The sequence below is a fragment of the Lonchura striata genome, chromosome 9 (genome assembly GCF_050655825.1).
Source record: "Lonchura striata isolate lonStrDom1 chromosome 9, ASM5065582v1, whole genome shotgun sequence".
Classification (NCBI taxonomy): domain Eukaryota; kingdom Metazoa; phylum Chordata; class Aves; order Passeriformes; family Estrildidae; genus Lonchura; species Lonchura striata.
Genome location: NC_140711.1, coordinates 20135139 through 20159784, shown reverse-complemented (window position 1 = coordinate 20159784; position 24646 = coordinate 20135139). Strand labels below are relative to the sequence as shown.

Here is a 24646-nt window from a genome sequence, read left to right as displayed (position 1 = left end):
GCTGCAAACCTGCTCGGAGGCTCCGGGCCGGGATTCTGCTCCGTGGCACGGATGCTGGAGCAAAGCAACCCAGCATCCCCTTCCCCCCCCGGTGCTCCGCACAGCCCACTCCCATCACGCAGACAGAGATTCAGACTGCCTCGCCCGGAGCTGCGCTGAGTAATTCTCACTTTTCCCTGGTGAAAATAGAGCTGGGCTTGTCCGTCCTGCCTTCCCAGGGAGATGAAGAAAGGAGGTGCAGAGGCATCAGCCTGAAACACGCTGCTGCATCTGTGCTGATGGGCTGCTGACAGGCTGGGACTAATCCTTGTGCACATCCCTGCTGCTTTTTTCAGGTTCCCATGTGCCCTGAATAGAGAAGCCCCGTCCCCCAAAGGGGAGCAGGGGGTGTTCACAGAGCTGTCACTGCCGCCTCAAGCACCATGAGGCTTTCCCAAGAAAAGAAGTGGCACAAGAGGCAAGTAACAGGCAGCAGCTGAGGGGAGGAGTAAAAACCCTAATAAATTAAGGCCACAGAGTGGGCACACAGAGTGGGCACAAGGAGATGCTCATGACCCCCAGCCACAAACACAGCAAAAGGAAAACAACCACATTCTCCTCCCTCCCACAATGAAGTCCAAGAGTCAAAAGTCAGGAATACAGCACATGCTATTCCTCTAATGAGCTGGGAAAACATAAACATGGCTCGTCTACAAGCTCCTTTAACTAGGAGATTTTAAGATCAGATGCATCTGTCATAGACATCCATGATCAATACAAAATCCAGCAGACTAGAATACATGCAGCACAAACCAGAGACAGTGCTTCCAGGAAAACTCAACAGGTACAAAAGCTGGGTTAAAAGAATACTGTCATTGCTGAAATGAAAAGCTGCCAAGAGATCAGAGAATGGAGCTAGGATGGAAATGTTGCCAGCATCCTTCTTGCAGGATTGCTGCAGGCTCTCCTCAGATCTGTGACTGGACTTTACAGCAAATCCCAACTTCTTTTTCCAGAGAAGATGCTTAAGAAGCTTCAGGGCATTTCACTTAAGCACCTTCTACAAAGAGTTAATTTGTGAGGCAGTTAATTAACACACACTCAGTGGATAATAAAAGCTTTCTCCAGCTTCCAAATTACTTGTTCTTTGCAAATGAGAGGGCTTTTTCTTCCATCACAGTAAATATGTCCCTTTTACAGGGGTATCAAAAGAGAGGATACTACTAAGCCCTGTCAACCCACCCTTGGTTAAGGTCCAGGTGAAAGGGACACATCCCTAGCAGTGCAAGGACAGTGATCTCCATCATATACCTGTATTTATATTCACTACACACCTGGAAAGCTCCATTTTACAGCTAAAGTCACTGAACCAGTGCACGTCCATCACCAGGTTGGAACTTCCTATGTAATTTGCAGCATTTTATGTTTATTGCTGGTTTCCTGAAAACATCCCCCTTCTTAGTCAGTACATCTCATTACACTTTTCTTAATTTTCTCCCTTAACAAATGCTAATACCTTTTCCTCCCTTAACATATCCCCTCTAACTCAACCCTCAGCCCCAGAATTGTTTCTGTTGCCCTTCTCTGAATTCCTTCCAATCTCTGAGTCATAAAGGAGGATTTATTGGACAAAAGATCCACTTTTAATAATGCCTTCTGCTGTATAATTTCACTGCTGAAGCTAACTCAGGCACCTTCTGTCCTGTTGGATTGTGGCTTGGAACAATCCATGACAGCACGTCTGGAGGAATTCTGCTGAAAAAACTCCCAGTAGCAAAAATGTCAGACACAAAACGAGAGGCAAAAGCCATACAGAAAACTTGGGTGACTGGGGAGCCTGTCAGAGGAAAAGCAGAGAGGCAGCACTACTGTCTTTAATAAGTTTTGCTCTGTATGTGGTCACGGGTCTATACACAAAAGTTAAACAATTGCAAGCCCTCAGCCTGCAACCCCTGCTCCCCTCGAACAAGTGGGAACAAACCTCAAGTTGTAATAAAAGCTCACAGATGGTTTCTGGAAACCTTTTAATTAATACTGCAGTTTCCAAATGGAACAAGACAATCTCTCTCCCTTCTCACTGAGTAAGAGCAACAAACGAGCTCCCTTTAAAGGCAGATCATCGGAATGTTATCACTTCCTTCTGAAGCAAGAGTGCAAATTAAGTGACAACACTTTTATTATCTGATTGCAGGATCATCTCGGGGCTTCTGGAGCACCTGGGAGGAGGGCTGGCGCAGAGCAAGGGAAGCAATGCACAAAGGAACATGTTACTCATTAAAACAGCGAGTGTTGCCCAAGAATTGTGGTGCTGCAGGGACTGCGCTGGCAGCAGGCAGCTCTGCTGACTCCCAGGCCACACACCCCTGGCAGCAAACATTTCTCAGCACAGAGAAACTGGTTTCTCTTCCATCCAGCCTGTTCAGACTGAGTTTCTATCCTGGCAATAATGACTAATAGTCCTTGTCAGCAGTGACTGATAGCATGTCCTGGATGCAGGTATCAGCCAAGAGGTGGAGATTTATTAGGGTGGTATTGAGTTGGACAGAGAGGAATCTGGACATGGAGGTGATAGGTTTTGCATGACATAAAGAATCTCTTCCACAACCCACTTTCTCATGCCCAAGTCTTCTCTGTCCTTCCTATGACTTTACTCCTACTTCTCACAAAGGAAACTAGTAACACAAATGCAAGCATGCAAAATTTTGGGGCAGGAGATTTTTTTATTGCTATTTTTTAATGGCTACCAGATTGTTCCTTCAAAACAACCAGGACTTCCAGCAAGATAATAGCTCCAGTCTATATGTGAGTACTTTATTAAAATTGCTGTGCCTCCCTCTTTTTTTTTTCACCTAAAGGCTGATACTGCAATACAAAAGACATTCATGTAGCATAATGCAGAAAGAGGCCCGTATGCTCCTGAGACACTGAAGACTGATTATTAACTCTCTTTTTGATTTCTGGCTTCCCTGCTAAGTTTTAGTGGTCTTTGCAGATGGTTCTGAACCTTTCTTCTGGAATATTTATGCACTAGCTTATTGTAGCAGGTTGCTATGCTGCTGCACTTTTTTCCCCAGGTCTGATCTCGGCAACACATTTGCACTTTTAAAGGCATCTAAAGACACTGGATGGTTTTATTCTATTCGTGGTCCCCTAGCTTCCAGAGCCAGGAAGCCACTTCAGCTGAGTCTTCCAAAAATCTCCAGAGACATCTGCAGAGACCACTAAAATATACCAGGGAATGCCAGGAATCAAAAAGGCAGAAATCCCTCCAAGGAGGGAAACTCCACAACCTCCCCGAGCAACCTGTGCCTGTGCTCAGCCACCCTCACAGTAAAATAACATTTCCTGGTGTTCAGACAGAATCTCCTGTGTTTAATTTTGTGCCCACTACCTTCAGACCTGAAGCCAGCTGCAAAATCCAGCTCTGCCCACAAAGTTTGCTCTGTTGTTTTGTAGGCCACTAGGCTAATGCCCCCAGCACGTGTGACATCAGGAGAAAAGAGTGTATGAAACATGATGAGATAAGAAAGAGAGCTCAACAGCTAAGGCAGGAGAGCGATGAGTTTTCTCCATGATTCAAAGTCAATTCTCCAGTCTTCCAAAGATCTTTTCTATCCCACTGCTCCTACACCCTCTTGAACATAGGTTTCCTTCTGCTGAGTATTTTGTTGCTGGTGGGGATCAGTACTGGCTATACTGATGAAAAGTTTAAGAACCCTGCTGACAGCCCTGAATCTTCAGCAGTCTGTGGTATTCTTTACAGCAATCACATATTATGTGAAGAATAGTTTTTTTCTCTGTTTTAAACTTGCTAATGCTCTCCAGGAAAACGTCAGAGATACTCAGACACAGAGGTTCACCCTCCTCTGAGACTTCTCAGTGGGGCTGGACTTCCAAGGACTCACCTCAATGCTTGAACTCATCTTCTCCTCCCTCTTGTCTGCACACCAACCTTTATGACACTTTCACTGTCTCTAGCACCTGCTTTACCCCACTATGTGCCTACACCTAATTAGTTCCCTATTTGCTCTGCTCTGTCACATCACATGAAACTTTGCAGATCCCTTCCAAACTGCTGTGAGAGGACAAGCAGTCACTCAGAATACACCATCCTCTGTACAGGATGGATGAAAACCCCCCAGTCCTGGCTCAATCGCATCATTAAAATATTGCTCTAGGTAAAAATGACTCATCCAATTCTGACAGGGGCCTCACAGCTTGCTTTCCACAGAACAGGAGGGCTCAGTCACACTTTCCATCTTGCAACTGCTTTCTCAAATACATCTGCAAGTATTCCAACACTAAAGGTGATGGGATATCCTTAGCAGAAAAGGGACAGACCAACAAAGCTACGGAGGTGCCATTTGTCTGGGCAATGAAGGTGATCTAAAAAAAAAAACCACAAAAACCCATGAAAACATGAAAATAATTGAATGGCAGAACTTCATTAGGAGTGTATATTTCATTTAGCTGAGGTTGAAAAGGGCATGGTCATTGAATTGCTGAAGGCTGAAAACATCCAGAAACACATTTTTCCTTCTCATTTATTCACCGTAATCTAAAGACCAGGTTAAATAAGTCCATTTTTGCAGTCTGGACAGTTACTTTCTGCTGACTCTGCTGTCACACACTAAAGAACTATTCAGTAGCTTAAAACAGAAAAGAAACACAAAAAAAAAAAAGCCACAGGAAAATGACTGGTAGAAAATTTTAAAAAGGTATCTAATCAGGAAATAGCATCATTTCAGATGCTTTCAAACCATAAAAGACTGTAAAAGGGGAAGTAAAACTGCCATTTTTTATTGGATTTGTGATTAATCCCCATATTTACTGAAAAAAATGCTTCTAAATCTTTATTTTTCTCTGAATATGTGTATTTGAGGAGTCAAGGCTATCATGTATTAAGCTAATACATTAATACATTAGCTGATTTGGGCAGCTGAATGGGCAAGAGTAATGTGTAAGTCCACTTTTTCAAATATGTAAATCTGGTTTGTGCCCTCAACATTTTTGTTATGACAGCCTCAGAGTGTTACAATTTACCTACCAAGCATGCACACTGTACTTGCTATGCAATTACACCTTCTGAGTATGGAAATTAGTCTTTGTCCTACTCAATGTGGATTTAGCTTTGTACAGATGACAATGTACCTCCTCTGAGCTATTCCTCCTTCCTTCCTCCAAACATTTTTTAAAGGAAATGTGGTCAATATTTGCATTAGAGGCACAAGACTAGGGTCATCTGCCATGGCAGTTTTAAAAATTACACTGCAGATTTGAGTGATGGAAAGAAAGCAAGGAAGCAGCTGTAGCCAGGCTGCACAGAGCTCACCATGCCCCAGCAATCATTGCATCATTGGCTCCATCACTCGAGGACTCTACTTGGATGGTCAAACTCTTAAGCACAGCCATCCGTTAGCCCTGTGAAGATTAGACAGACAGATGGCTCCTACAGGGAGATGAGTTAGAAAGATGCAGGGAGGGATATTTTCACCACATGGATGCTGCCAAATTTTGCAGAGCACAAGAGGTGCCCTGAGGTCTAGATCAAAAGCTAGTCCCCGAGGATCTTCTGAAGAAAAACACTTCCTCATTTCAGCCACAACTTGACCAGAGGAGTAACTGCAGGTATAAGATTTCCTGTAGAATTGAGGATATGCACATGTCCCTTATGACTTAGTTACTGTATAAGCCCCAGAGATGGATATGAACAGCTCCTGGCTCCCAGGGCTAGCAATGCATGGAAATACAGCAACAGCCACTGCAGCCTTCTCGTAGGTGTGTTTTCAGGAAAAAACCCAAAGAATAAAAGTGAACAGAGAATCTACGCAAGGCCACCAACTTTAAAACACACTCAGAATGCCTGTCAGCTTTTGCTCACCTCATGCAGGTTTCAATGACTCAAGATTCAAGAGTTGCAGGAGGGAAAGTCCATTAGTGGTGTTTACATCAGTGTTCACAGAAACTGTGGAAACTGTTAACCATAAAGTATTTTACAATTTGAAGTGACACTACTGTGAGCAGATTATACCCAAGTATTTGAAGATATAATTGATGAGTACAGGCATAAAGAAAGGGGACACTGTGAAAGTGAAGATAAATAAAAGGACGTAATGACCTAAGAAGTGCATGCTGCAGACTCTCTTGTGGGGTCTTTGGAAAGATGTACAGGGAAAACTGTGTGGCTGAAGCTTTTGTTGCAGAGCACACAGCCCTTCACAGCTTCCTCTTGCTGCCGTCAACGCACCCATCACCCCTGCTGAGCATGGCAGTCCTCTGCTGTAGAGGATAATTCTTTGATCTTTCCCAGGGAAAACCCTAGGATGGAGATGAACTCATACCCTGCCACAGATTTCAGTGGGGTCTTACAGCTTGACTGTCTTGTTTTCTTATGTTCTAGAGACTTCCAGTGTTCAGTACCTTTAGAGCAAACTTTGAAAACATCTCCTGGCTATAGAAAATTTCTTTCGGACAGTCTCCAAATAAACGACAAGAAAGAGAGTCCTAAATGATGAGCAGAAATCTGAGCTTTTGAAGTCTGTAAATAAAAGGGGAAAGAACTGCAGGGCTGGTGATTACTTTGAAATCCCACTGAAACCACAGGGAGCTGTGAGTATTTACAGCACCACTGGTAATGAAGTAACTAGGTGTCAGAGCAGTGATTTAGCTGAAAAATACGATATCTAGCTTCTGGGTTTATTCTTTCAGGTGGTGTCAGGCCAATTTATTCCATTTTGAAGTCAGACAGTGATTTCCCTACTTCCCTGCATCATTCCAACTTGACAAACCTGAAAACCAAGTAATTTTTTTTGACATTTCTATTAATGAATAGAGCTATCTCAAATAGAAGCTGCGTCCAAACACTGCTGAGGTATTGGAACACTTCTTTAATTGATCAATATGGGGCAAATAGGTCAAATAGGGACAGGATGGCTGAACTCAGAGAAACCTAGCTAGGACTGGAGCAATGTCAGAAGGAGTCAGGTGTGAGAGGCTCATGTGAGCTGATCTCTTTCAGAGCACTAACAACCTGATAGAAAAAGGACATGTGAAGGAGAAAATCTTCTGAGGTAAAGAACAATGTAAAAAAACCATCATGCTGTCATGTAGTCACTCTCTTACCTACTCAAGCTCTGTGCCCTTAGCACAGCATTCGAGTGCCTGTCAATCACAACACGCTTATCTCCACACTGTCTCCGAGGGAGCGAGAAGGGAATCTTATCAACACCAGAGAGATGAGCAGCTGAGGCAGAGAGATTAAGGGCTCGATCTGGTTACCTCAACATTGGTTTCCAGTGCCATCTAAGATGTCCTGGGGCATGTGAGACATGCACAGGACTGGCAGGCAGGAAATAGGTCCTAAGGCAGATCCATGGTGTTGTGGAAGCCAGGCAGGGGATGCTGACACCTTGCAGAGGGAGACGAATGTCCAGGTTTAGACAATTGAACTGAATCATCGAGTCAAGGCAAGGCATTTCTTCTGTGAGAGCAGGGAGCTGAACCCTACAAACTGTCCTAAGAGTACCCTAAGAGCCAAACTCCCATTTGCAAAGAGGGACACAACATCTTTAAAAAATGTTGACTGCAGGCCTGTTTTATTACTAAATGGTGCTACCAAGCTCTGTGTGCCTGGGACTTCAAAATAAACTACTGCTGTCAGGAGCCTGTGAATTGTCTAATGGGCTGAATATGAACACCCACCCACACCTTTTAGCCACTATCAAGAAGATCCCTATGGATCTATGGAATATAGAGTTATTCTCTGTCAAACACAACGGAAACACAGATTGTCATACAAGGGGCCAGAATCAGTATCAGAGTGGCCTCTGTCCACCAAACCCACAAGCCCAGACCTCATGCTGAGAGGTGAACATACTTCATTGTGGCAGTATTTACAGAAAGACACATTCATTTTAGCTCATGAAAAATCCCTGATGACGATTTAGGAGCTCATAATGAGCTTATTGAGGAAGAATGAAAGGATGCTCAAGGTCACAGCACCCATAGGAGTGCTATCAGTATTGACATGAACAGCAAATAAGGTTCCCAAACAGCTGCCAGATCAGAAATAACCTGTATGCAGAGAAGCTGTGTTTGCCTTACTACAGGCTGGCATTTTGGTGCATTAGGTTGAGGACAGACTTGAAAACCACTCCAGCAATTTGGACACTGGGCTCCCCTTTGCAGCAGCCCAGTGCACGAGGTGGTGGTGAAGCAGAGCCTGGCAGCCCTGGTTGCTGGAGCAGCTTCCTGCAGCCACACAGGCATCCCTTCTCTGCCATTTGTCCCCTCTGGGCTGGACTGTGGCCATGTGCCTTGCAGGTCCACATCCCAGGTGGTACCTGAAACACAGGTTTAACCAAGTAACCCCCAGGGATGAGTCTGATTTTAATCCTCCCTTCTGGCCCTCCCTCTGAAGATAAAAAAACACACATCTGACACAATCCCCAGCCACGACAGGTACCCTCCATTGTATTCACAGCTTCAACAGTGAGCAGAATCTGATCAATGTCTTAATTTATTTAAGTCTCACAATGACTTGAAAGAGGAGAATTATTTTTATGTTATTATTTTTTTGTATGTCAAATCTGATTAGAATAATCCTGGCAAGGCCGAGAGTGATAAGCAAATGGAGTAGGTGAAAAAATGCAGTTTTGAAGAAGGAAATTGATTTCCTTCCATTCCTCCAAATTTGAATAATAAACTTTCACAAAGACCTTCTTTGCACAACACTCCTGGAGATGCAAGAAACTATTAAATACTCTGCTAAACCTTTAATAAATTGTCTCTCAGAGCTCCTTACAAAAACAGAGATTGTTACACAATGAAGTTTGAGACACGCACACTTGGAATCCAGAGGGAAAAGCTTCTATGGGGATGCAGAAATATTTTACAAACTACATGAAATTCGCCTGTCTCATGAAAGAAGCTGAGGCTATGGGAGCCTGGGTGCTTTGCCACTAAGGAGTTACAAACCAAACATAAGAGGGCCAACAGCTACCTTTCCCTTTTCCACACCTCTCCTTTCTTGTGTAAAAGGTAGACAATTCTCTTCTTCTTCTGGAAATCACTTTGAGCTTTCAGGTAGACAGGTCAATCTTGCTATCACATCCCAGAAAGACACGATAATTTCCAGTTTCCAAACCAGGCACTATTTCTAATGAATTACCATTTTTTTACCAAAATCATTCTATCACTATTAACAAAGAACATTCACAGAAAATTCATGCCTCACAAAGGAGCTGGTCTTCCACAGATGCAGTGACATGAGCATGCACCCATTCACTGGACATTACCCAAAGACTGAGCAGGAGTCTCAGGGATGCTGGAATAAACACACTCATCTCAGTTTTCTAATGAATATCATAAATACCAGTATAACCCAATACAAGTATAACCCAGTGGTAGTGACAGCAGACACTAAAATACACCCTTCAATACCACAGAAATTGTACTGGTCCTTTCACCACTGATTGCCTTAATATGTGATGCTTTACAGCCATGCTTCCTTCCACCACTGAAAAAACCCTATGGAATAGAATTTCTGTTGAGTCCCACCCAGTCCACCTCCAAGCAAAACCACCAGTTTAGGGCTGTCCCACAGCTCTCATTAAGTCTCTGGTCATGCCTGGATGGCACGAGATGCCTGGAGAGGGGATGACACAGTGCATGGCACTATACCAGCAGTATAAAGCACTACTGAAGCTCTGTGAATTCCAGCCAGACTGCCCAGCAATCCACCTGGATGGTTTCTAGAACTAAACCTAGCTCTGAAAAACCAAGTATTCCAGCACAGTCCAAAATGTTTTCTCAGCTGTCAGAGAGCTGACTCTGCTACTGTCTCTGTTACTGGTTTCTTCCAGCTGTCACTGTGAGTGGCACTTACTCGAGGTGGACACTGAGTTAAATGCACCCACAAGGGCCACCTTTACATTCATCTCAGTGAGAGCAAGGGGATGTACTGGGTGCTCAATACCTCTGAAAGCAGGGCTTTAAGCTATCTGAAAACCCATGCCTGCTTTTGTTACTGCAAATAGTTTTCTTGCAAGACCCAGCTGTTCAGCTCCTGGGGGCATCAGCACTTTACCAAGTGTTTCTTTTCAGAGCACTGCTGCAATCCTGAGCTTCTCAAGAGCAGTTCCTAATTCTCCACCTGCCATCTTGTGAAGCCAACACTGTAAACAGCCCCAGCTCCTCGGGTGGCTGAAAAAGAGATATCTGTGGAGCCCTGAGCAACTGCACTTGACATATGGTATTAAGATGTGCAAGGGAAGATGGCTGGCAAAGCACGACTCTCCTGTGGTTCTTTTGCCTGCTCCCATTATCCTCAATGATGATTGCTAGGGACATAAATGCTGAGGAGCCAGAAAAGAAATGCAATGGGAAGACAGAGGGAAAAGCAATCCCAGCCTACAGAGTGCACAGCTTTGAAAGCGAACTGATTTTCTCAGACACGATATACTACACAAACAAGTTGTGCTGCTGCTGATGCACCAGTTCCCTAAATAATCACAGTGATACAGAAGAAAGCTTGTGATTAAGGCAAAGTATTAGGATTAGGGAGAACAGAAGGCCTAATCTAGTCTCCACACATGACCTTGGGCATATCACATCACTCCTCTACACTCAGTTTCCTTAGCTACATGATGAAGTTTCCCAATTCGAGTGGAAAATTATCAGAGAAAATGGGAGAGCCCACAGGGATCTCACAGGACATCCACAGACATCTCCTGTGGACAAGACTGTGGTGAGTCTCTATGAAGATAGACAAGCAGGAGGTAAAAAAGACACAGGATATCTCTAAGGACAGCATAGCCAGTGCTGTTTAACAACAGCTTCTGCAGCATGTCAGCAGAATCAAGGAGAAGTGCTTTGTCCAGCCAAAATGCCCAGAGCAGTAGGAAGAGGTGCAAGAAGACAGAAGTTGCTTTGGACAAGCCAGTGTAACAACTCTGAGACCTTTTCTCCTAAGAACTAGGAGGGCAACAACCAACATTACAGAACCCACTTGCTGTACATGTGCACAGCACTCTCCTCCTGAGCTGGCTGGATCCCTGGCAAAGGTCCTGCTTGTAGCAGTGTGCCCTGCCCTGCTGGGAAGGAAGGGGCTCTGTGCAGCCCCCTAACTGGCATGGGAATAGACACAGCACAGAGGACTGGGCTGCAGGAAACAGACAGCAGGCACCAGCTGCAGAGGGTGGTGATTCTCCTTGGCACCAAGTACAGTCCAATGCTCCAAACCCATCAGCTGTCCCAGCTCCACCACCAGCAGTTATCCAGCCTCGGGAGGAAAAGAGAACCTCTCTGCAGTGCACATGAATCAACTTAGAGCAATATGGGACAATGTGGGGATTCAAGCTACCAGAAGCAGGAAAGCCACTTTAAAGGCATGTGTGGCATGAGTGCATGGACTTTGAACACTGAGCAGGAATACCAAGAACTGCCCTTCTCAACCCCTGCTTGCTTCAGATTCCTGCTATGGGAACCAACAGCCCAGCACGGCCACTATGCTTGAGGGAATGTCAGAATTAAGCTAAATCTCTCTCCTCATCTCACTCTGCACGTGTCTAGAAAGTTGGACATTCTTTTTTGGTGCCTCCTCACTCAACAGCTTTGTTCAAAATCCTGAGGTTCTATTTTCTTCTCTTCTACTTCACACTTACAATGATTTAGTGGTGGGAGAGAAAAGGCTGTGCAGGAGATTTATACTGATTTCTATCTTGGGGGTTTTTAGGAAGAAGCAGATAATCTTTGTCCAGCTGCAGTCATTCCTCTGCAGCGTTCCGGACAGCAGCTGGGAGTCTGTAAGGTGTGCATGCACTTCCAAGGGCTGTTATCAATAATGCATTTGATGCACAGCCTTCAGCAGTTGACCAAGGAAGTGTCTTATAGAGAGGAGGAAATCCTTTGGTCATCTCAGGAGGAAAGTGGTGAGGAGACAAAGACCATCATTGTGCCACGTCTAATTTATGTCAAGAGGTTGTTCATGTTTCAGAAAGCTTTCAGCATGGGGCTGGTGCATAGGTATGTATTTGGAGGATTAGGGAGCACATTGTGAATACCAAAATACTTTCAGCTTTCTGCAATCCCCTCACTTGAAGGGAAGAGCTGCATGAAAGGTTACCACGGCTCCAAAAGCACAGCTCCTCTGCACCTGGGATACCAGCAGCATGTGGGAGGTGGCAGGGCACCCTCACAGGCTCCTTACTGCCTTCTCAATGGCTGAGACGGCGAAACACTGCATTAACCTGTGACTTACGTGTGGGTGTGAGGGATTTATTGATTTCACGGAGGAATGATTAATTTAATATTATTTAAACACTTCAGGGCTTGTTAGGCTTTTCCACAGAAGAGTAGAAACCTCCACAAAACTAAGTATGCAATCCTTAGTTCATCAGCAGTGAAGATGGTTCCTTTGCTAATCAAGCAAAAGCTGTTGAGAAAGCCACAGGCATAAGAATACATAGTTTGCATCTGCTAAGATAAATCTGCTGGTTTGGGTATGTTGTCCAAAACACACTGATGTGAGAGTAAGAAGGGGTAAAGGAACAGGAGAAAGCATGACAGAACTAAGGTGAGCAGCAGAAGCTGCTGGGAAGTGTAACTAAAGAACAGCAAAACTGCTGCAAGCAAATGAAATTAGTCACGAAAGATTAAGAATGTAACCTAATTGCAGGCAGAAAGGTGATGATACACCATAAAAGGCCTAATGGGTACCAGTTCAACTATGATTACTTGGTTCTCGAGTCCTGCAAGCAGTCTAAAAACAACTGCTGGTGCAGCAGAGAGTGTTTCATTTCAGTTTGGTAAAGAAGGACCAAGTTGCAAGTCCACACTCTGCTCTGAATCATCCTGTCTGGGCTCAGCCTCCAGTGAAGTGAGGATTTTCTCCTCCTATTCATGATGCAGAAGAAGACATGACTTTAGTACTGGAATTCTCAAAATCCCAGATTTCTTATAATCCTGCATCTGTATGATTACACCCTCTACTCCCTCCTGCACTGCACCACTGTGTGGGGCTGGTGGCCATCAGCCATGGCCATTGGGTCACCAGACACTTCTCTGAAGGACTCCTGAGCCCACAGGCTGATGAGAATTCCTGATAGCACAGACAGGAATGTGCAAGCACATGCAGTGCTCTGCTAACTACCCTGCAGTGTCACAACTGCCTGGGCAGGAGAAGGATCAGCAGGTGGGATGAATGAGTTGTCTGTGTGTTTTAGCTCACAATAAGGTTAATGTGTGAAACAATCTGCTCTGCAGAATGTTGGTTATACTAACTGGCTGCAGAGGGTTTGGGATGATTGCTAAACTGACCTGCTCTGCAAAAGGTCCAGGGTGAAGCAAAGCCTCTATTGTAATAATGACTGCTTTGTGTCATCCTTCTGCCCTGAAGAACCAAGGACCTCTGAATGTGCCTGTTCCCATGGTGTTGGATGGCATCATCTCAAAACCCTGTGGGCCCCACCCTAGAACCATTCCAGAGGCAAAAAAATACATAGAAAACCCCCAAGTATTACAGTAGATATTAATTAATTCAAAATGTACAAGTTGACTAATACAATTAAGTGCCCTAGAAATAAACAACCAGCAGATCTGACACACTCAGCCATTTCCCCTCGAGGCTGACATTTTTAGTCTCGCAGGAGGGCTGGGCTTATATTTTTAAAAAGTCAGTCGCTGTGGCAGCGGCTGTGGTGGGTGAGCAGGGCTGCGGGCTGCTTGCCCAGTGCCCTCCAAGGCCTGTCACAGGGCCAGCGTGCACAGGACACAGCCCTTGCAGTGCTGCCCTGGCACACCTCCGATGCCATGAAGGCTCAGGAGGCCCTGGAGCAGACACGGAGCTGTGTCCTGCCAGGCTGCCCTTGGGCAGTGCTGCTGGCAAGGTGTCCCTGAGCTCCTCCCTGCTTGCACACAGCTCGAGGCTCCCAGCACAGCCCTGGCCATCCCGTGGCTCTGCAGAGCTGAGCACACTGTCACCACACAGCACCTCACACCACACCACAGCAGGGACAGCAGCACACACACACCCCTGCCACCCCATGCTCCCTTTCACTGCAAGAGAAGATGGGTGGATTTGGAGATTTCCTTGCAGCATGGAAAGTCTCATTCAGAAAGATGCCAGAAGAAGCATTTGGAAGAGGCTGGTGTTCCCCATAGCCTGCATCTCTGCAACAGGGGTGACCAGGGAACACAGATTCACAAAAGCACCAAGGTGCAATTCTAGCACTTCACTGAACTGCACACACACATTTCAGGCCAGGTTCCTAACTCCTGCTGTGCACCTCTGCTTCAACAACTTCAGAAGGTTTCTGTGTCAGAAGCCAGCCCTGTATCTTGGGATCCATGGTAACAAAAGTCTCAAGCACCTGAACTGAGCTCCTGTGATCCAGAGACCTCAATAAAATTACTTTTGTTTTGCAGATGCTTAGTCAGGACATTACCCTTTGAGAGCAAATTAGGGCTAGTTCAGGTTTCCATCCAGGCCTTGCTGCTACAGTACCCTATATTCACCACTGTTTCAGCCAGGCTGTCTTGAAATAGTCCAGGAACTTTTTCTTTTCCTTAGAAAACAGCATTAAAATTCAGTGTTCTCTATTTTCGAAGTTTTCTATCACTTGGCTCACAGTTATAATTACATGCACAGTCAGTAAAGTTTTTTCCTTGGATGTTTTAGCCTCTCTCCTGCTTTCACCTCCAGAGCTGTTGGTCATTGTTTGGCAAAGGCACACTATTTTCTAGTTTTATCCATTTTGTATTTGAGTTTTGTATTATTAGAAAAAAGATCCAAATCATTTCATTAACACCCACCTGACCTCAGTCAAACATATTCTCACTCAAAACTTATCTTGCTTCTTTTCATATCAGTGTCCTGGACTCAGGAAGGACAACATGTGTCCTCCCTCCACTACAAAATAAAATGCCAATGATAGTCCCACTGTAACCCAGGATATCCTGGAGTTCTGTCTAGGTTTCGCTCCTGGAAAACAGATAACAGACAAATTATTTGATGACAATTTATTGTCAAAATAGGCACTGGATAAATGGTGTTAAAAACAAGCAAAGCAGGCCAAAGAGTTTTAGGAAAAGCCAAGTATTAGCCAGGTAGTGGAGAAAGGAGCTCAGTTACCAGCCAGTCCTGCACCCCCAGCTAGCAAAAGAATGGCAACAAAAGGGACTTCTGCTGTAAACACCTCTCCAGAAGGACATTTTTACAGTTGTCTTTTGTTTTTTCCCTGCTGGGATAAATGCTCCACCTGCACATATTTTCTGCTAAACAGGGGCTTCCCTGCATACTGTCCTGTCCTCAATCTAGACGTGTTAAGAGTTCCCTTCCAAAATCCAACTCAGACATTGCATTGCCATTGACTGTTCTGCTTTAACCTCATCATTTCCCCGACAGTGATTAACTGATCACATACAACACACAGGACAAAACCAGGCAAGCTCTATGCACCACTACTGCAGCTTAGCACCTGCTCCAAAGGCTTTGCCTGCCTTCTTATCCAGGGCTAGGCCTGTCTGGCCTCGAGGGAATCAGCAAAGAAAACACTGTAGGAGATGCCAGCCTCCACTGATCCACCTCTCTAGTTTCTACTCTTGCCTTCACTTCAATTTACAGCAACCCGTCCCTGACGGTGTTTTACTCTCCCTCCACATTTCAAGGGAATCATGTGGGATTAAGATGCTCCAACAAAATCTAAACATTTTGTTCTGATTTTATTACGAATGATAAGGCAATATAAACCACTCTAAAGTTCTTTTAAAATGGGAATATGTAATGTTTCTTTGGGGAAGTATCAAAATTAGATGAGTCAGCACATCTGGAGCATTTTCCCCCAGTCTTCTTCCAAAATGAAATTTCAACAAAAGATCATAATTCATTCCAACACTGACAGACCACTGCTCAGAAGGGGAACAGCTCATCCCTGCTCCCCCAGCTGGTGTTAGGTAGACAATTGCATGTTCCTAAATATCTTGTGCAACTAAGGCTAAGAGAAGAATATTTTTACTGAAGCTTAGTTATGCTTTATAATTTGTATTGCTATCATATAAGACAAGGTAACAGCAGCTAGGAAAGCAGGATCAGGCCCTGCTGTTACTGATTTTTTCCTCTGAAGGTCTCTTGCTTGAACAGCAAAGTCTGATCTAACTCATTCTAGATGTGAATTCAAGCTGCACAGCCCCACCCTCCCTTTGGGAGCTGTACCACAGCGCTGTGCTGGGAAGTTCAGGGAATGCAGGTACCTCAGCAGGGTGCCAGATGAGAAACCTGCCCCCAAAGAGCCACAGAAATGCTCTGTGCTGCTCTCCTCCACCTGACAAGTTGAACAACATGGATGGCAGCATCTCACCAGGGGAAAAGGGCCCACTTTAATAATGAGAGTTGTATTTAGAAGTTTCCATGCTACAAGGACAGCATGGCCAGGGTGCCTGCCAGGAGCTGTATTTTAGGAACATTTGATGCAAGGCAGGAACCTGTTCCCAGGGGCTGGCTCTTCTCAGGACTGCTGCTTCCTTGAATATTCATTTTGTTCCTATATTTATTAAAAAGTCAGGGGACAGGAGGAGCTTTTTATCTCCCAGTTAATGCCTTCATTCAGTGAGCCCCTTTTAACCAATGAAGAAGAGGAGCTCTGGAGAGAAATTAGAAGCACGTTACATTGGTCTTCTGCTATGCTTTGCCTTTGAGACATTTCTCTCCCCCTCCACTGACCTGGCTTCCTAATGAGGCCTGTAAACTAGGGAATGCCCCCAACAAGTGTGCTTTCTTACAAGGTTTGCAAAATGTCCAGGATACCTGCCTGGCCTATCTGTACTTCTAACCAAATCAACTAGCACCACTGGAGATCAAGGAATTAAAGAAATGGCATTGGCAGGAACAGGTTTAACACCCCAAGCCTATTAGGGGAAAGAATGCAGTATTATTGATTGCAGCCCCTGACCTTGGAGTGATGTAAACAGGAGTGCAGCAACCCTAGAGGAGTTGTAGCAAAATAGTTATAGCATTGCAAGCAGATTAAAAATACAGTTAATATACATATTTCCCCAGATGCTTGTTCATTATTATTCAAGACATGTTTATTATGCAAAATGATAAAGCAGAAAAAAAGGAGAGGAAAAGAAAATGCAAAGACACACTGAGCTTTTAGCATGACTGGGGTTTTCTCAATGCTGCTTAGTGGTTTTTTTTGTTTTGTTTTTTTGGTTTTTTTTTTATTGCGCATAATCATTCCCTTATTAGCAGGAATCTTTGAAGTGATTCAGGCTCTAATTTCAGCATTTCAAACTCATAGGTTTATACTGAAAAACCATAGTGAGCTCCTGTAAGTGACCCATTTTTTTCTTCTGTATTCTCTGTCTCTGCTAGGGTTTTCTATGTCTTCCCAATAAATTATGTATCACAATTTGGCATTTCAAAAATAATTGGAACTCCAAGTTAAACAACAAGGAATATCTGAGAGCAATACATTGTAGACAAGAAGTGTTTTGCACTTAGGGCAAAATCAATCCCAGCTGCAATGCCACTGAATTAGACATGATCATCATATTGAGAGATGCACTTTCACTGCAGTGAGTGATTGGGTGGACCTGTGGAGACTCTGCTGCCCCATGATGAAGATCTGCTCCAAGAGAACCAGATTTTCCTCCCAGGCAAAATTCTTCACAAGCACTCCCTTTCCTATGCCCCTGTGAGTTGTTGCAGGAATAACAGAGGGAAAGCTGGGAACTGAGGGGAGAAACTTCATGAAGTTATACAGGAGTGGAAATTGATTTGGTGGTAGAACTATTAACTCCAGACAGACAGGAGAGCATGTTCTGAGTCTTCTCCCATTAGGATTAGGCTGTAAACTCATTGGAGTAGGACAGACCTCTTTATTCCATGTTTCTGAATCCTGTGCAACAACCAGCCAGTGGTCTCAGGTTCTTCCCAAGTGCTGAGGCACTGTAAGTTATACCCACTGCCTTCATTCATTCTGTGCATTTTTACTTTGGCATCAAATGCTAACAGTGGATCTTCAGGAGAGTCAAGCCCCTCCCCAGAACAGGTGCTGAGTGAAACCTTTGTGCACCCTCAGGGAATTTACAGCTGCTGTACATTACAGGAAATCAAAACACAACACACAAGTGACTCCACAAGCTTGCTGTGCAGACAGTGGTTTGCATCCTACTTTCTGCAAAGCAGGATGTCTCCAACCAAAGCATGATTTTCTTGTCTACTCAGCACCTAATTCCCTGTCAGCCTCAGAGATAGCAATAACCTAGTCTAGGGGAAACTAAATCAGGTATCTAGTGTAAGTAAACAATGCACAAGTCCCAAACAGCTGCTTCCCAAACAAAGAAGGTTTAGCATCTAATAAATTTAGGCCTCTAAAGCTGGCTAGGAATATATGGTTGCCTTCAAGCCAGCAACGCAGCCTGACACTATCCCTGCCTGAACAGATGAGGTAGGGATGGGGAAACTCATTGCTGAAGGTAGCGATGTGGCCAAGCCATCAGAAAGGTCTTGCAAGTTTCTAGGAAATGCTGTGTCACCACGTTTGGCTTTAGAGGACTCTACGCAGCTCTACTTTTGTGCTAATTAACACAAGGAAGACTTTTTCCAGGGGCTGGTTATTCTAAGCCCATTCATTCAAGAGCCCATTGGCCTAAACTCAGAAGGAGCTGGCACAAGCCATCCCTAAGACCAGGGATAACAGCCTCTGGTTTGATTCAGGGCAGAGGATGTCAGCCAAGACCTCAGCTGTCACAAAGAGATTAAACATCACCAAAAACCCCACAAAACAAAACCAAAACCCCACAAAACAAAACCAAAACAAACCCACAGTGATAACATGTTCAGTTACAACATGAATCTGCGTTCAAGAGGAGGGGAAAAAACATAACCCAAACCTAAAACAAACAAACAGAAAAAAAAACATTATCCTGGACAATTTTATCTGAAATCAATCCTGGACTTGAGGGTGTTCTAAGAAGTCCTTACAGGGCTTCCACGCATCATGGATGGCAGCCAAGCAATTTATTTATCAATTGGCTCATGTGAGTGAACAATATCTGTGGGGAATATTGACCCATTTTTTTTTCAGAAATCCCCAAAAATGGCTAGTGAAAAAAAACAGGTATGTACATAGAGAGGACAAAGATGTAGTTTAGAGTCTGCTAAGCAAAGACCAGGGACCATGTGTCCCTCGAAGTGGTCAGCAATGAGGTCCAGGCAGCACGGCCTGGGGATCCTCACCCCACAAGGAAACCTGCAGCATCCAAAAGAGACTGCCTGAAGAGGTCGAACTCTTCTCAGACATATCCAGTTCTTTCATGGCATCCTGATGTCATCCCTTGTCCTTTACAATGAGCTTGACCCACACTTCCTGCTCCTAACACACATTATCCACAAGTCTTCTATTTTCTTGCCTTGGGGTTTGCTCCCATGCACAGTGCATTCATTGATTTACTGCTGTAAGACAGAGCCACCAGTCATCACAAGGAAAGCATCCAAAAAGGCCCATCACCCTGGAGTAGTGCATCACACATTTATTGCAAGCAGCAACCTTGGATCACATTGATAAAACGAGCAGTTTCATTCTTATTAGCTGAGACAGAGCTCAATGCCATCAAGCTGTGGCATGTAATGAGGTTCACTTCATTAACCACCGGCCACCACAGTGCATCCTTCCCCATCAGCCTTCCCTGATTAACCTACTCAAGACAGGCACACTTGTTGGAAATAAGCAGGCCCATTAAATCACTCTCACTTGAATACATGTGTGATCTGGTGCTTTTTAGGATACTTGAAATGACTAACAGATGTGTTTCCTGGACAGCATGGTCTTCCTGCTGTCTACCACCTCTTGGTGCATCCCTCCCACCCTTTATATCGTGTCTCACTACTACTAGAGAGGGAAAATTTTTCTCTGCATCTCCTCTAGTCTCTCAGCTGCCAAATATCATTCTTTCAATTCTCTATTTCTTCTTTTTCCCAAGACCCACACCGTTCCCTCCCGTGCACTAATTGTTCAGAAAATGATGACCACTCATTGGTCCAAGAGGACCCCGTTGGTTAGCTGTGGCCCTGTGACACACTCTTGATTTCCTGCAATCCTCATTTACAGGACAGTGATGGTACAAGGAGCCTCAGCATTAGGCCAGAACCATGTTCTGCACTGCACAAACAGGGCAAAGCATCAGTCCTGAGACCCACAATGTCCCCAGAGGGACACACGCAATAATGCAGTACCACACCATGCTTGGTAATACCTTTAGGACACTGATAGCTTTACAAAGAGAGGAAGTTTTCATTGTTAGTAAACCAATTTAATTTATTTAGAAGCAGTCAATTATGTTTACTGGGCTATGAAAGAACAGGAAGCGTCTGGCATCCACAGAGATCCAGACTGATCTCTGTCCCTTCTTGACACGCAGCCAGTATTGAGACCTATCTCGCCAGGCATACTAACCTACCCTGAGCTGCTGGGAGACAGAGCCTTGTTACATCCCAAGTGAAAAGACAAAAACCCAATCACGTGAGCAGTATAAAACTGACCAGGAATAAAGATGGAAGATAAAAGTTAGGAAAAAATTGCATAGAGCAACCCGGACTGTTGTCCTTTCAGTGGTCTCATCGTCATGCTCACAACACTTCTGAAGCAAAGTGCCCAGACAAGAGCAGAATCACTGCACTGTAAATTTACACAAAGGCAGATGAGATTAGAATCTGGCTATGCACTGTAAAGCTATCATAACTACAGAAATGGAAGTGTATTATTAACTATCCCTTTTTACTATGTAGAACTAGAACAAAGTTATTTGAAGCATAAAAATTCTGGCAAAGGGTTGCCATATTTAATAAATCACCGAATCAATTATTCACTGTGAAAATCAATTACTTACTTTAAATGAGAATCTTACGAATAACCTCATGCCCTTTCATGCCATCTAAAAAAGTTATAAGGGAATTAGTTGGCAAAAATTGCCGCACTTATCTTTTATGTGCATTAAAAAGACCACACAAATACAGGAATTTCTGCCAAGAGAGTCAGGGTTTTGCTGTGGATTTACACTGCAGTCAAAAGCAGAGTATGGCCCATTGGGGCACCACCCATGATAAGGTATCTGGGTGCAATTCAGAAGCAATCCCAGTGAGTCCATGCCATTTCACAAATGAGAAATCAGAATATGACCAGCCAACTCTATACAAATGCTCAACAATGTGACCTACATTAAGTACATATTTAAAGGAACAGAAAGTGTATCTTCACAGGTCAGGAAATACTGCCATGAATCTCCATGGAGACACTATTAAGTGAATATTGCATGGCCTTACAGCAGCTCCCCCAGCTCCTGCTTTTAAAGGTTTGCTGATCTGTGACTGTTTTCAGAAAAAGCTGCAAGTCCCGGCACAGTCTGTTCCTCCCACCTACAAAACCAAGGCACCCCAGGAGCCCCACAGTGCAAAGTACTCACTGAGCTGTAGAGATATCCCTCAGCGTTCATGGCAACGTACAGACCTGCCTTCACCCCTTGGATTGCCACCACGCGAAGACCCACAGGAATTAGATTGAAAAGGGCTGTGGAAGGAAAAGAAAAGCAAATGTTATGGACACATCCCCCTACATGGCCACTGTTGCTTTTGCCCCAGGGCCTGCCCACCCCACTCCTGCCTCTTCACACAAGTGAAGAGCAATAGGATCATGCATCTAGAAGCACTAGGATCATGCATCCTGCTTCCAGCTACAGGGAAGGACCGCAGCCATGGAGCTGATGGTGAAAGGAAATTTTTAAAAGTACTGAGTTTGGCTGCCTCCCAAATGCCTTAACACACCCATCAGTCTGTCTGATCACTGCCTTTGCAATGCCAAGGGCTCATCCGTGCTCCCAAGCAGGAGCATCGTGATGGCTTTCTGAGGGCCAGCTGAGCCAGGCCAACTGCACATATACAGACTTTGCCTGTGGCAAACACAACAACACAACTCAGTTTAGCTCTCTTGGAGACACATTTAAGCCTAGTCACACTTTCTTGCATTTGCCATATGCTAAAAGAGTACACAGACAGTGACCATGGCCAGAAGAATGCAAATTAACTTGACTGTGTTTGCCCATGTGATCCTGGGCTGTCAAGGGAATGAAGAAACTCAAGAAGAGAGAGTGCTTCACTCTGGGACATCAGCACTGCTCCCCATTCAGGACCAGCACTGGAGAGGACAGAAGAGGACAAGATCTTCCATTATTCAGTTTTACTGCAGTCTTATTGATTAAAGCATTGCAACCACTTCCTCTCAGTTAATTACTTTATTGCTTGATTCCCACCCAGCAGACCCTGTATCTCACTGAAAGATTCTTCCCATGAGTATATACATTAATGTACTTCAGGCTTTTGCTACGTTTCTAACAGCATGGGCTCAAAGAGGAGACTGTTATCAGCACTGATAGACTGAGCACTGGAGCATTAGCATGGCTTTGTTTTCACTGAGCTTTATAGGACAAGAGCTAGATGTCACAGGATCCCTTGTGCTGCAGCTTACAAAGAGCTAATTAGAGCTCATCCCAGGAAGCTGAAGATAGGGAAAGATGGACACAGGGTCAGGCAGAAATATAAGCTCAAGCACAGTGGAAACACTTCACTCAAGGTCTCTTCCTACACAAGAGCCCTGAAACAAGAATATGCAATGCCACTTTGCTCAGGACATCCACCATGTGTCTTGGCTGTGCTGGTTTAAAGGTTGCCTCCAAAAGAGGATCCATAAATTCCAGTGCACATGAATATATTATTTTTTTTTTACTTAATTCCGAATGAAGACTAAACTGCCTAAAATGGAGACATCTCAAGTCTAGTGAAAAAGCCCCTCATCTCAGCCTCTTGTGCTTTCACATACCATATTCTGTAAAACATCAGTGTGCTGAAATCTTACCAAATCCAGTGGCTGTGTGTGTGTGTTTGGGGGAGAATGTCAATAGATGTATATGGAAAATGCAGTCCAGGCTGGGTATTGTTCTGTGAATAACTGGAGTCAAGGACAGTGCTACTCTGGTACTGTCCCTAGACAAGACAAACACATCCCAGAGTAACTATTCAGCATTAGGAGTGTTGCCTATCTCTTTCTCCCCACCATGAAGGTCTAAAACCTTCTGCAATTAACAAGTCTATGAGCAATTCCCCTTCCCTATTTCTTCCTCCTACTGAAAAATGGAGCATATTACTGCTAATAATGAAACAAAATGGGCATCATCATTCATTTCCTACAGCCAATTTGTCTTGCATAGGAAACCTGTGACAGACCATTCAAAGCATTCATTAGGCAGCAAGGTGATAACACCCAGAATTAGCAGTAGAGAAGTTCCACTTGGAAGCACCCACGTTTCCAAATCTCTTTCCACCTCTACATGCAAAGGGAGCAAAGGAAGAATCCTATTGTGCTGTGCTACAGTAGGAGGACCACTGCCAGCTCCCAAACTCCCTGGGACCCTGCTGGATCCATGATCATGGCACAGCATCTCCTTCTCTAATGCAGGGGAGCAAGTGGGCAGGCAAGCATAAGGACACAATGCTGACAGAGGTAAGTGCCAAACAAAAGAAGTTTTAGGAAGCAAGTATCTTCCTCTCTTAAAAAACACAGTGGTTTGGGTCAATGAAGATTCTGTAAATTCCCAGAGCTATATTTGCACTCAAATCTAGACATACCTTTGTAGAAGTTGGTACCTTTTACTATCATGCTTCCAAATAAGTATTTCATATTTAGAACAGATTTAAAAGCTTATAAGCTTTAAAGCAAAAATGGGGGGTAACTCCTCAATCAACTTCAAAAGCAAGATGTCTCATTTTTTGTCTCAAAAAAAAAACCTGATTCATTTGAAACAGCAGATTTGAAAACAGGAAAGAGGACTAGCTGTGGTAGGATAGAACTGGACACTCGGTATGTTGACGTGAGAAAATTTTTAAAATGCTTTAAAACTGTTTCTCTACTGCAAATGGCACATATTCTATGCCATCTGCAGCTTCATGGAAGCAACATGCTCTTTTATTTCAAGGGCAAAATGGAAAAAACTTGAAGATGTTGAATATTTGTGCCCCTTTTCTTTCATCACATCTTACCATCTTAAACCAGTGGTATTTACACCTGACCCTACTACTTCTAGCACACTCCAGTCCTAAATGAATCAGTATATTGTCACTGTTATGTTATGGTAATTTATCAGCTAAATTCTAAAAGCATGTTTCCCCATGGGTCTAAGTTATCTACAGAAATGGCAAAGTGAGGCAGGACCTGCCACATACAAGGTGTACTCAACATGCTCAGCTTTAAACAGCAGCAAGCCAGAGGAGCTAAAGTAATTTATAACAGGGGATTTGTTCTTGAGCAAGACACTTGTGCTGCACATGAATTACAAAGAACTGATGGAGGATGCAACAGGCCAGAGCAGCCTCAGTGCATGAGGTGGTGAGGATTAAGGTCCTGAGGGGAGTAAGGAAGGCTGCTGACATGATCAAGAGGCTCTGGTACAAGACATAACAAAAGAAGAAACAGAGGGAACTGCATTTGCTTAACTCAAAGAAGGTAAAGGTTCTTCTCAGAGGAACAGAATGAAAGGACAAGAGGTACTAGACAAAAGCCTCAAATAGAAATGAGGACTGGTTATGCAGAAAAATATCTACAAGGAAAATAGTGCAGCA

General features: G+C 44.2%; 1 protein-coding gene across 4 annotated transcripts in view; it reads right to left on the bottom strand.

Annotated features, from left to right (window-relative positions):
- Window positions 1-24646, bottom strand: part of FGF12 (fibroblast growth factor 12) — a 222767-nt gene that overhangs the window by 54879 nt on the left and 143242 nt on the right. For all 4 annotated transcript variants that reach the window (XM_021536858.4, XM_021536857.4, XM_021536856.4 and 1 more), the window contains one exon: window positions 21442-21545. In XM_021536858.4, coding sequence (XP_021392533.2) covers window positions 21442-21545 — 104 coding nt within the window. The remainder of the gene's footprint in view (window positions 1-21441; window positions 21546-24646) is intronic.